The following is a 13,172-nucleotide window of genomic DNA, read 5'->3' on the forward strand; positions in this document are numbered from 1 at the left end:
CATATGTAGATCAGACGAGCTAGCGTTTTTTTACAAGGCTTTTCTATGTTCCATTTCGCTAACGATTCAGTATCTTAATAGGTTTTTGAGCTCTTTTTCCTATTATGCCGTACATTAACATTAGAATAATATAATACTATGATTACTAACCAAATTAAATTAAAATTGTAAAATAGAAAATGATCAGTAATCGGTAGCTAATAAAATAGATATAAGAAGTATTGTGAACATAATTTCGTAATAATAAAAAGCATTTAAAAATCAAAATCAAATTCAGTATCTACTATTCCTACAGGATTCCGATCGTTTAGAAACTTAGCCATTTTGCGCGGTTTGGTCAACGATGAAAATCGATTCTGATCGTAATAAACACGTCCAAATTTGCGTAATTTTTGAAGACGGTGACATTTAATTTACATCATAAGTCTTTTTTTTAAAAGAAATGCAAACATTCTTCAAAAAATGTTGACTCCGGTGGATTTTTTTTTCTTAATTTCATTCGTTTTAATCCAATCCTCAAGCAAATTTACTAAGGTTTATATCTTCGCGATAATTTGACGATACATTTTTTTCACTGAAAATACAAATACAGTATACCGGTATACAATATTTGAGAGGCGTAGCAGAAAATGTAGATAACAAATAATTTACAAAAGCAAGTTTTTTTTCGAGATAACCTCGACAAACAAGGGTTTTTATCGCAGGTTCGAGCAAACACGGCTCTGGAAACGGGGGGGGGAAAAGACATCCTTGCGAAATGTTTAAGAAACTACGGTAAGTGTACATTCCGTACCAATAAACGAATCGTAAAAGCCTAATTCAACATTCCACTAATGTAAACAAAAGGTGACGCGATCATGCAGCATTCAACAGGTTTAATCATTGAGAAATTGTGCAATACAGGTCCAAATAAGGTGCTAATCTTAGAAACTATTATACATATAAACATATTATACATATAAACATATTATACATATAAACATATTATACATATAAACTATTATACTTCAGCAATATGACGTCAATTTTGTATTGTGCGTGTTCAGGTTAAATATTGACCAATATGGCTAAATTGCTTCAGGTGCGGTTAAAAAATTGCACAATTTATCCATCGCTCTGAGCGATTTTAAACCCTCCATTGTCGATAATGATCCATTCGGGAAACATTTTCAAGATATTGAATGCGAGCTAAAATCTCACGGTCGATAATTTAGCACGATCACACTAATAGAGGAAATACAAAAATAAATCGACAATTTGATTACATGAAATTTAACAATAAAAAATAAAAGTCGTAAATTTTTATGACGAATTATTAGCGTGTTTTTTTTTTCATTAAAACTAAATTCATTCTTTGCATACATAAGTTATGATTGTTATTGTAGAGTATTTATTATATATATAGTATTGGATAATGTAATATTTTCGCGCAATAAAATGATTAGGTGTCGTAAATTTATATAAATTGAAATTGTTTGATTGCACTTAAATCTGTTTCAGACAATAATCATAAAATGTATTATACGTGAAATTATGCCGATATTATTTGTAGAAAATCGAGCTCAATATTATTTATCTGATAATTTATCATATTTTTTTTTTGTGTCTTCTATTTATATAAAACTGATTTTAACACTAAATAAAAATGGTATCTTATCGAAATTTCTTAAATATTTAAGTTTGAATCGAATCACAAAACAATTGAATCGATATAAAATAAATTAATAAATTAAAAAAAATAAAACAATTGAAAACAAGCGTTAAGAATGTAAACGTCAATGGACATTGACGTTAATAGTTTCAGAACGGAAATGCAATTGTCGAACCGTAATAGAAACACGACTGAAATAAACATAAATAAACGACTTACAATCGTGAACCGGAAGTGCACAGGAATCGAGTCTAAATTGCATCCAATGCGGGCATGGGGGTGGGTGGGGTGTAATCGTATGAGTGTGTTGTCTCGCAGTGATGCAGATGCAGATGCACCCGGTGCGCTTAGCGGCTTAGGCAAGGCAGTGCAAGTAATGGTTGCAAAGCACGTTACGAATGAACGGTAGTAATAACAAAACGCACTCGACTTCCGGTTTCAGTCAGGATTACAGCCACAGGTGGACGATTGTTTGTTTACTTTTAGTGTTGTTTATACCCGAGAGCGGGGAGATGTAGCCACACGTAACACACCGACGCGACGAAAGCACGCAGCCAACTGAGTGCGAGTCGTTGATGACAGTCTCAGAGCATCCCCTCCAACGCGCTCTCACATGTTTACACGCCGATGCCATCGCGTGTAAGCATTTACGCCAGTACATTTTATTTTTACAAACCTCCTTTTTTATAAGCTTTTTATAAATTTATCGCTACAGAACTCTTCAATATTAGTTGATAATTAAGACACGTGAATTTGTCTTGTCGTAGAGTTGTATTGTTTAAATCAACATGCAGTTAATTTCCCACTTTCTTCGGTATATGTGAAAAATGTAAAAATTTCCTCTATATAGATATCTAGATAGTAAAAATGCTTACTAAATATTGATGAAACACCATAATCCTTAATTATTTACTTTTATTAATAAAATAAGAAATCTGCAATTCATAGTATTTTTCTGTCTTTAATGATTCTCATGTTTCAGTTTTCACTGCCAACTGATATAAATTTATATATATATATATATATATATATATATATATATATATATATATATATATATTCACTATTTATTGCAGTTAATATATGATTTCAAACGGTCAAAGACTGTAGTAGTATTTCGCCTAATAATTCTAGTTCGAACTTCGTGTAATTTGCTTCGTTATGGCCACAAATGTCAAGTGCATGTCAGTGGGTTTGTTTACGGAAGTCTCGCTAATCGAAGCGGCTTTGGTTTATTCAAGCATTTATGTGTCCCATTGAATAAAATCTTTGTTAATTAAGCCTGAACTATTTATCTCGAAGTGAGTTTTCGTATATGGTTATGGTTCTTCAATCATTCCAATGAGATGATTCGTATCAAAATGGAAAGGCGCATGAAGCGCGAGCGTGCTGAAAATTGGACCGAAGAAGAGCGAGCTCTGCTTCGCAGTCTGGTCACAGATCGTATTGTAGTCATCGAAAATAAATGCACCGACACTACCACTAATATGCAAAAACTAGAGGCATGGAAAGATATTTGGGAAAAGTTTGTCCTCGATGTTATTATTATTTTAAAATATTGGATTCTTGCCTTCTGAAATATTAGCATGGGTCTTACAAATATATTTCTAATACATAGATTACTTTGTAGATTTGTTTTACTTAATCCGAGACCACGGACAGTACAGAAACTTCGAGAACAATGGAAACGAATGAAACTACACACCAAAAATCTAAAGAAAAAAGGTATGAAATTAAATTATATATTTTTATATGAATTTCACATAGATGTTGCATCGTTGCACTATATACATATGTACATATATTAATCCAGATTATTTGAAAAGTGCAATAGATTTTTATATGTACTATTAAATATTTTAGTATCGAATTTCAGGTCTTCAAGATAAAGAAAGTGAGGTACATAATATGTGTGATCAAAGTAATCAGCTAGTTCAACAATGTGGAGAAACTTATATTCCGACTGAAAATGGGACAGCACCCATTGCACAAGCAGAATATAAATATGCTCGTGATTCTATTATGGTATGTTTCTGTTTTATATAATATTAAAGTATGAATATAAATTTTAAATGTTTATGTCATTGACATGAATTGATATTAAATTTCTAGAATCCTCAAAAAACAAAAAATCTCACGTCAAGAGTCTTCCAGTCAAAAAATGGCATAGAATATAAGAGAACGATGTTAGAACTCAATAAAATTGTGAAGGAACAAATAGCAAATTGCGCGATCGAAGAGCACGAATTGAAAATGGAACAAATGAGGGAAGAACACAATTACAAAATGGAGAGAACGAAAGAAATGCATTTATTGCAATGCGAAAATGAACGATTAAAAATTGAATTAGCTAGGTTAGAAATAGAAATTAGGAAAAAACAGCTTAATGATTATGTTATATAAAAATAATTTCATTTGTATTGATATATATGTACATATATTTTTTAATTTACACACTTACGATCATAGTATTTTAAATGAAATTTATCTTTATTAACTAAAACAAGACCTCGAAAAATACTCACAAGCAATGACAATTATTTTAGGTTTTATCGATATTAATGAGAGTGATATAAATAATAGTTAAATAAATACCTATGAGACAGAATTAAGTGGACATCGTTTATGAAATAAAATAAAACGCAGTCTTCCCCAAGATATAATTAACATAAAACTTTATAGTTTTCAAAAATAAATAGCTGGTGATTTTATGATCCTAATATAGAGATTTTGTATCAATGACATGACTATATGTTTGTAGTCATGTCATTGATGTCACCGCACTTATCTCACTTCAAAATTTGGGTTATGCGTTAATACGGAACGAATGTGTTAAGGAAGGTGGATTTTAATTAATATTGATCCAGTTCGTTAATGTTGATCTAGTGTAGTGTCATTATAAATAAAATGTCGGAAAAATGTGAAATTTCTATCCAATGTGGAAAAATAATTTTACCATTGATAGTAAAAATGAAGAACAAATACGATATGAAGTTTCGTTTTGGGAAATGGTTTTGGAGCGACTGTTCCGCATAATATTAATGTTAGCCATAAATTCATTGGGATTTCGAGGTCACAGAGAAAAACTTTTGGATGATTACAATGGAAATTTTTTATCCCAAGTTCAATTGATTGCGAATTTCGATGATGTTATGAAGTAAGTAATAGATATGCCATCCGGATCAGTAATCAGTATTATATCAGTAATCAGATAGAATATTGTTAGGAAATAAGTTGCGAGATAAATTAATCCTTAATATTAATTCATCGCCTTTTTTATGCCATAATGTTGGATACGACCCAAGATATCACCAAAAAAGACCAATTAAGTATGATTATACGACACATTAATATTATTCGGGATGAAAATCAACAACCCAGAAACTTCAATGTTAGTGAAAAACTTTTGGGATTTTTTGAATTAAGCGGTCATTCGAAAACGGTCAAATATGGTGGAGGCTCAATTATGATACAGAGCTGTTTTCATTTAAAAACCCTAAAAAATGTTTTTATTTTTATTTATTTTCTACTTTTTGGGAAAATTTTGATGCTGACACACTGAAAATTGGCTGAAAGTATACCTAATAGACAGCAGCCTGTTATGCAAAGGAATCTCATGAAGTATTGAAAACAAAATTCATTAATATATCTACATATGTCCATTTAATTTTGTCTAACTTCTCACATATCTGTATTTTGCATATTTTAATTAAATACATATATTTTTTCTTTTTTTTTTGTTGATTATTTTAAAACCAAGTATCATGAATATGTACATACATATTACTGTTTTTCTTACATAAAATGTATCATAACAAGAATATGTTATGTATAATTATCTTTTTCTAAGGTGTGCACCTATGTACATAATTCTGTTGAGTTATTGTATCTCTTTTTTTAATATGTATAACATTAATTGAACATATGTACATGTATTATGTATATATGAATACTAAAAAATGTAAATTTACTATAATAAGTGATACCACATTTATGTAGGTGCTCCGAAATACAAATATTTTGTCTAAAAATTGGTTATTAATTATTTTATTATTTGTATAAACAGATTCTTGGCCATTACATATTGTTGCGTAGGGGTGGGTGGAGGATCCAAGTAAGAGGCCAAAGTCCTTTCACAGCATTTATTGGTGATTAAGGAGATACACGCACTGGCAGTGCTCCGTCCAGAATGTCTTGATATCGCCTAAGTACCGCCTTATAACGGATCGGTCACTCAGGGCATCTTCGACGTCCGATTACTTCCCTATTGTTTAGGCATGTACCCGGATATGTATTCCCACGACACTCAGTCCCACGCTATCGGTCACTTCTGAGAAGGGACCAATAGCGGCCAATTCGGTGGCCATTGTTTAGCCTACTTGCACTTAGTCTAGAGATAATCCTTGAAACCAATTATAACGGTCACACAGTCTCTGGGATGCTACTCGGCCTAATCCGATTGCACTTACTCGGCGGTGTACGTAACAATATATTCTCATTACACCGGCTAAAAACTCAAAATGCTTGGAACATATGCCCTTCGTGCACAATTACTGTTTATTTTTTATTTATTTGGTCATCATAGATGTACATAGGGGGACGATTTTGAAAACGTACATACATTTAAATGTATAAAATACATATATCGAACGTCGAATATATCAAAAAGTTCTCAAACTGGCACTTACAAAGATATTATTTATTATGCTGCCTTTTCACATTGGGCCAATACCAACACAAAACTTTGTGCATGATATATGTATGTATATAAGCAAAAACCGACGGGGGTATGAGATCAGCACATTGTGTGTTCACACTCTGGCCGTTGTGTATTCAAGAATGATTTTAATCAATTCATACCGACAAATGCATATACATATTTATTTAAATTAGTGAAAATATTAATATTAAAGAAGGTAAGACGAGCGTGCAAAAAAACTTTTCAAAATTATCACATAGAGATTAACAGACAATTGCACAACTGCCATTGAAGAATGCGCCATTATATAAATCTTGGTTTGTTATTTTTGTTTGTTTCAATAATTTGTTAGGGGCTCGCTATTGCAACGCTGTGAAAAGTATGTTCTAACGATGTGTAAAAAGTATTATTAAACCAACAAAATATACTGCTTTTTTATCCTGAGACATAATTAATTCCTGTTTTTATTCTTCGAAGGAATATCCACAATTTATCCAAAGTTGAGTCTTAGCTTATGAGACTCTCATTTAAACCACAGACGGTTTTGGGAATGGATATCGGCTCGGGGTCAATGGCAACATTTTCCGAAAAAGTTCATTTTTTTTCCTTCAACTCTGATCCATTCGACAAACGCTCAGTTAGTGATAACTGCTTCATTTAATCGGTAACATAATCTTACATTTAAATCATTATGAATAAGTGGCAACAAATTAAATGGTCAGTATTTTAATTAATTTCGGCAAGTATATAAATCAGTTTTCGGACAGTATTTTACCAACAAAATAGTCAGTATTATACTATTAAATGTCAGTATAAATAACAAATGGACAGTATAAAATTAATTGGAAATCTGACATGGTTCGGTGATTACTAGTCAAATGTGAACCGGTCACAGGACAACCGGTCGCTCTAGATCGGTCACACGTGATCATCCGTCACCGGGGTGTGACCAGTTTTCTCGTGACCAGTTTTAGTGTGACCGATCTAGAACGACTGGTTGTCCTGTGACTGGTTCACATATGACTAGTAGTCCGTTTACCATCTGACGTATATATTATTTGCATTCGCCAGAACAATTAGCAATGCCTGTTGGATAGAATTGTTTATCAAGATCATATCCACGTTGATCAAAAAGTAATACTGGCCATTCGTAAAAATAAAACTCAACATTTAACATTAATACTGATCATTTAATATAAATACAGACCTTTCATCTAATATATAATTTCGAAAGAGACTTTATAAGTTTGTATCTTTCGTTGGGACCTGTTGGGAAATTTTCCATGACGATGATTCGATAATTGTTTTTTTCGATTCAAATAAATTCGTCGGGGGGGGGGGGGGGGGGAGGGTCGCCGGATTCTGGTAAAATATATAATACATCTAATATATAATTTCGAAAGAGATTTTGTATCTTTGATTGGGAACCTCATAAGCAAAACAGTTTCTATCACGATTCGTATATTTTTTTCGATTCAAATAAATTTAATAAAAAATCAAATGAAGATTTACTATTAGATTCGCCATGTTTAAGCTGTTTATATTACAAATACTGAGCGAAGCCGGGTAAAACAACTAGTTATTTAAAATGACCACTTGCATATTGAACGATGGATACTGGTCGTTTAACCGCCTAGACGCCCAGCCGACGCTCTGAGCGTATAATAAATACGGCTGTTTGCGCCCTAAGGCGCTTTGGGCAGCTAAGCGGTTAATATAAATACTGGCCATTTCATATAAATATTGATTTTTCATATTTAAATACTGACAAAAAGACACTAAAATATTTACTAGCACAATACAATCCTAAACAAATCAGTGGCGTGACTAAAAAAATTGGGCCTGCATGCAAATGTAGGAAAAAGGCCCCCTTTAGTATTTTCGTCATTAAAATTAAATTGGTAATTAACTCACATAATTTAAATGTTCTTTTTCCTCGCCTTTAAAGTCGCAAATTTTACAATTACATCTTTCAAAGACATTTTATTCTGAAACACGCCTGAAATAAACATAAAGAATGGAGCATGGTCCTGATTTGCGTTGTTATATATGTTTAGTGTCAGTTGGTCGGGTAGCAGCGGCCAGTTTACGAGCTGCGGCGCTCACATGCCAGAGGCTCCTGTGTCGGGCTGCGCCCCTCTTTGCCGACGCCTCCGCCCCCGCCTGCGCCCCCTGCACCAGCCGACTGCCTAACAGGTACGCCACCACAATTCACCGCTCGTTTTCATTCATTATACATACACTGCACCACATTCTATACACACAACCTACTGTATACACTACAATAGAGACTGAACCGTTACACGTTTTCAATGTATCTAGATGTTCTCATTTTATTTATTTTATTTCAGTACAAGTTTTATTTATTCACTATTAATTCTTGCATGAAAACCTGTCTGAATTTCATTTTGAAATTTACCACCTAATGTTTTCTTGTTTGACGTATTAGAATATTTTTGTTTACCTATTGCTATCGAAACGTGTAATAGAAATAGTATATATGTAAGCCTGTTAACAAATACTACCGGTGTATGATTTTAAAGTAGGAAGAAATTGAAGTTATAGTATTATTCGTTGTCACTACCCATTTATCATCAGCAGTTTTTTAGTGTGGAAAAATACATCTTCATAATTAAGTTGTACGTTGAAAATATGACCATCTTGATTGTTACTATATTCATCATTATTAGAGACACGTATTTTGGGCATTTTGCTATTCTTAATTGATGCTAAAATTTGGAATAGATGCTAAATTCGTAAAATATGCGAATAGATGCTAAAATAACAAATAAAAGTGAAATTTGCATAAAATTAATAACATTAGTAGACAATTTAGAAGGGTCTTCCTATCCCTTTTTCCATTTATTATGTGAAGAAATAGAGGGGATAAAACAGAGCTTGCAGTTTACCATAGACGGTGTTTTTCCTGTCGAAACTGTTTTTGTCTACTGCTGTAAACAATGGAAGAAAGTTGGAGCTGTGGATCCAAAAGGCTGCTCAAAAAAAATCGTCTTAAAACTAGACTCGCACTCAAGACTAAATGAGACAAATCTATTCCTCCAAACATTGAGTAAACTATTCAATCCATCTGTGGCAGGTACAAAATCTAATATTAATGTTAAAGGAACAGTTTTGTTTTTTAGAAACCTGCCTTTGTTTAATGTATTAACAGAGGCTCAATGTTTGGAAGGATATCAGCACTTTTTTAGACAATTAATAGAGAATATAAAAAGTGAATCCACGCCGGATATGTTGCTATTATTGATGGCAACAAAATTTAAATATGGTGAGTTTGGTTGTGCAGCTCTAAAATCTATTTGGTGTCCCGTCAATAGTGTGGATGCTGAAAGGTATTTTAGTAAATACATTATAATTCTTACCGATCGTCGCACGAATCTCAAAAAAGAATCTGTAGAAATATGCTCCATGTTGAGTTTTAATAAATTTTAATTGGTATTATATTTTTTGCATAGAAGTACATAGAATGCATAGAATCGCTCTTAGCCTCCAAAAATGCTACAAAAACCCTGCGCGGCAGAGTTTGTTCATTGTTTGCTAAACTTCTCTCTCTTCTGATGTTCCGTCTCTCTCTTCAATGGCTCGCTTTTAGAGGATACTTTTGTTAACAATGACCATTCTATGCATTCTACTTCTATGATTTTTTGTCTTTGTATTTTTATATTCATGTTTTTTGTCTTTGTTTTTGTAATATTAATGTTTTTTTCATTGTAATTTTAAATCCAAAACATTTTTGAATTTCTCTATTATATTTTAATTGTTGTGTTATCTTTAAACTGTATATATGAATATAAATTTTATTAAAATTCATCGAAATGTTTTATTATTTAAAATTAAACTCTTCATAAAAATAGATGCATAAAAAAAATGCAAAATGAAAATGCTAAAATTGACAAAATAGATGCCCAAAATACGGGTCTCTAATCATTATAAATGGCTGCAAAGTAAACATATTATCTATAGTTATAAAAAGAAAAAAAGACACTTTTCTGTTCATTAATAATGATAGTCATTAATTGCCAGTAAAATTTTATTGTCGTTTTCAGATAAAGGCACTGTGATGAATCTTCCAATCGATCGGCCAAGATTTCTAAGACCCGGTAAGTAAGACTACTGTCGTATGTGTGTATCAGTTGAATTTGTATGCGTTTTACCGATTTAAATTGAATTTTACAGCGGATGATCCGACATATTCGACGTCCAGTCACGACTCGAACAGACCCATACTACCGGTGACCGAGAAGAAGATCAACGCTGATCAAGACAGTCACACCAATTTCGTATATAATCGCTTCAACCATCTCTCGGTCGAGGATCAACGCAGGAAACTTCCCATATTCCAGTATAGGAATCACATTTTGTATCTTTTGGAAAAGTTTCAAACACTCGTCCTCGTCGGTGAAACCGGCTCGGGAAAGTCAACACAACTCCCACAGGTATGTTTTAGATTTGCTATTTAATTTTCTATTGAATTTTTATATTTTAAAAATCAAATTCAAACGTGAAAATTTAATAATAATAAATAGAACACCAATTGTATCACATTGAGAGCTTATATTATACTAAAAACGCTAATCGCATCAGCAAACATAGTGTGTTTGCTCTTCTCGTTCTTGTATCGTTACCATCTTTCGTCGCATGTTTTATATCAATTCTTTGATATTTTTTAGTCAATTTTGTGATACTGAAATAAACTTTGATACCATAACAACTCTATAGTCATTTCGAATCGCTGTACGATTTCTCCACACATTGATAGGTCTGTGTTCTTGACCTTAGGAATAAATATCTCCTATCGTAGAGTTCAGTGGTCGGTAGTTGTACACTATGGAATAAATAAGGCATGATAATAATTGTTGATTGTATGAATCATCACACACACAGTCGTCACATCCTTCCTTTCTTTCTTTTTATTGCTAGTTCCTGTTCTGAATTAACGATTGTGACAAGATTTGTACACTTAACGATTGGGTTTTAAGTCGGTTCGATCGATTTGCATGTGACCAAAACTCGGAATTTATAAACTCTTCAGCAGCTCGGTTTTAGAGATAAAAAACATGTAAATAAAAATGTTTAACACATTGCTTATTTTACGAGGTAAACATTAAATGCTTATTTTACGAGGTAAACATTGAATAAAGTATTGAAAATATACATATATAGTAAGAATTGATTTTTAAACGTTTATTAAAATATTTTTAATAGCTTAAAAATCTATGAATGATACCAATATTTTTCGAATATTAACCACTTCAATGCCGGAGGAAAAAAAAATCGAAATTGCTCTCCAGGCCGGAGATGTTTAAGATTTTTTTAGACTTAAATCAGCCCAAAAAAAAAAAATCAATATTTTTTTATCCATAATATAGACTTAAACTTTAATTTTTAGTCATTAGTTCATTAGAAATACGCATATTTGTGTTTTGATAATAGGGCTGCCACAAATTTTTAATTTGAAAAAAAAAATTTTAATATAGAAAGTTGTTCATTATTATAATGTAGTAAATCGTTGGAAATATGTAATGATATAGGGTTGCCACATCAAAAAAAAAAAAAAAAATTTCACAAAAACACTGTTTATTAGAACTACTACAATGCGGTCGAGACGAAGTCGCGAAAGAGACTGAGGGAATGATTTTCTGAAAAATCGTTTACTAAACTCAATCAACCAAATAAATGTTCGAAGTATTATTGTTTTTCAACATTTCATTTCGACTAGTTGGAATATATATTCCATCTAACCTGATACCTAGTACTGTTATAGTTGAATTGTATTTTCAGTTGTAATATATTTTGACTAGTTGGAATATACTCCCTCTAACCCACGTAAGTTAATTCATGAAACCAGCGGCGTGGTCTAGTGGTTAGCGTATTATGCTTTCGAGCAGAGTGGTCATGGGTTCGAGTCCCACTAGCGTCCTGCTGCTGGCCAGACCTTGGTTTGTGACTCCAGGTAGATCGTTTCTTATCAGTTTACCAATTTCATTTAAACGGTTCTTGTAAAATTGGCATTTCCTTTCCTATCTCTCTTTCCAAAGCTATTCAGCGTCTTGAGGTTCATCAATTTGATTATGAAATGCTGCAAAAATTTCTGCATAGATGTCACTAGATGTTTGTATGAATTCGCATTATATAAAATTCTTATGTATATTGATTGTACATATTTTATCTGTTTAAGTGCTTTGGAGTAATCTGTAAAGGCGAGTTTCCATGTTTTATGAAATAAAAAAAAAAAAAATATGGCGTATTACATTCCAACTGGTCAAAATCCATTACAAAATACATTACAACTGAAAAATCATCTCAACTATAAGTTGGTACCAGGTTAGATGGAGAGGTTAAGTTTTCGTGAAAACGTCACTAGACTAGTAAATTGAGTTAGAAGTTACATTTTTTGTTTTGAATACATTCATAGAGTCATCGTAGTACGATACTCTTTACCATAATTCGTAATACCTAGCAAATATTTGCGTATTACTGAACTCTAAAGCATTCGCAAAAACATCAGAATTCTCAAAACACGACTGTTATATTACAACTGGCGCACATTGTTGAAAGTATATTTGCGCTTGTAGATATATCATTTACTAGTTGAATCGTATTCGAATCGTAAGCTCATTGTTTCTACTTCTATCATTTTGCACATTATCTTTGCGAACGTCATTGGAATTAACAATCGTTTAATTTATTATGGTCCTAAACTTCGTCACAATACTGTGTACTGACTAAGTCACCAGGCCAACCTCTGCATTTTTGTTTCAAATCGTCATTCTTGCTCTATTAAATGTATGTATAAGTATGAAA

General features: G+C 32.2%; 2 protein-coding genes across 2 annotated transcripts in view; both read left to right on the plus strand.

Moving 5' to 3' along the window:
• The first annotated feature begins 2,812 nt into the window (after positions 1-2,812).
• On the plus strand, positions 2,813-5,677 carry LOC143923298 (uncharacterized). The gene is made up of 4 exons (XM_077446908.1): positions 2,813-3,176; positions 3,282-3,376; positions 3,528-3,676; positions 3,764-5,677. The coding sequence occupies exons 1-4, from the start codon at positions 2,998-3,000 to the stop codon at positions 4,052-4,054; spliced, it is 714 nt and encodes a 237-aa protein (XP_077303034.1). The 5' UTR covers positions 2,813-2,997; the 3' UTR covers positions 4,055-5,677.
• Positions 5,678-8,395: 2,718 nt separating this feature from the next.
• The window catches only part of LOC143909526 (putative ATP-dependent RNA helicase DHX35), a 47,782-nt gene continuing 43,005 nt past the window's right edge, over positions 8,396-13,172 (plus strand). Inside the window, exons 1-3 of the mRNA XM_077427559.1 lie at positions 8,396-8,546; positions 10,415-10,468; positions 10,545-10,804. Coding sequence (XP_077283685.1) covers positions 10,429-10,468; positions 10,545-10,804 — 300 coding nt within the window. The 5' untranslated portion in view covers positions 8,396-8,546; positions 10,415-10,428. The remainder of the gene's footprint in view (positions 8,547-10,414; positions 10,469-10,544; positions 10,805-13,172) is intronic.

Source organism: Arctopsyche grandis, chromosome 3 (genome assembly GCF_051622035.1).
Source record: "Arctopsyche grandis isolate Sample6627 chromosome 3, ASM5162203v2, whole genome shotgun sequence".
Classification (NCBI taxonomy): Eukaryota; Metazoa; Arthropoda; class Insecta; order Trichoptera; family Hydropsychidae; genus Arctopsyche; species Arctopsyche grandis.

Excerpts from the sequence above, each read along its gene's own strand:
- LOC143923298 (XM_077446908.1), top strand. The coding sequence starts at position 2,998 with ATGATTCGTATCAAAATGGAAAGGCGCATGAAGCGCGAGCGTGCTGAA. Across the intron at positions 3,177-3,281 it reads TGGAAAGATATTTGGGAAAA|ATTTGTTTTACTTAATCCGA; the intron begins GTTTGTCCTCGA and ends ATTACTTTGTAG. Across the intron at positions 3,677-3,763 it reads ATGCTCGTGATTCTATTATG|AATCCTCAAAAAACAAAAAA; the intron begins GTATGTTTCTGT and ends TTAAATTTCTAG.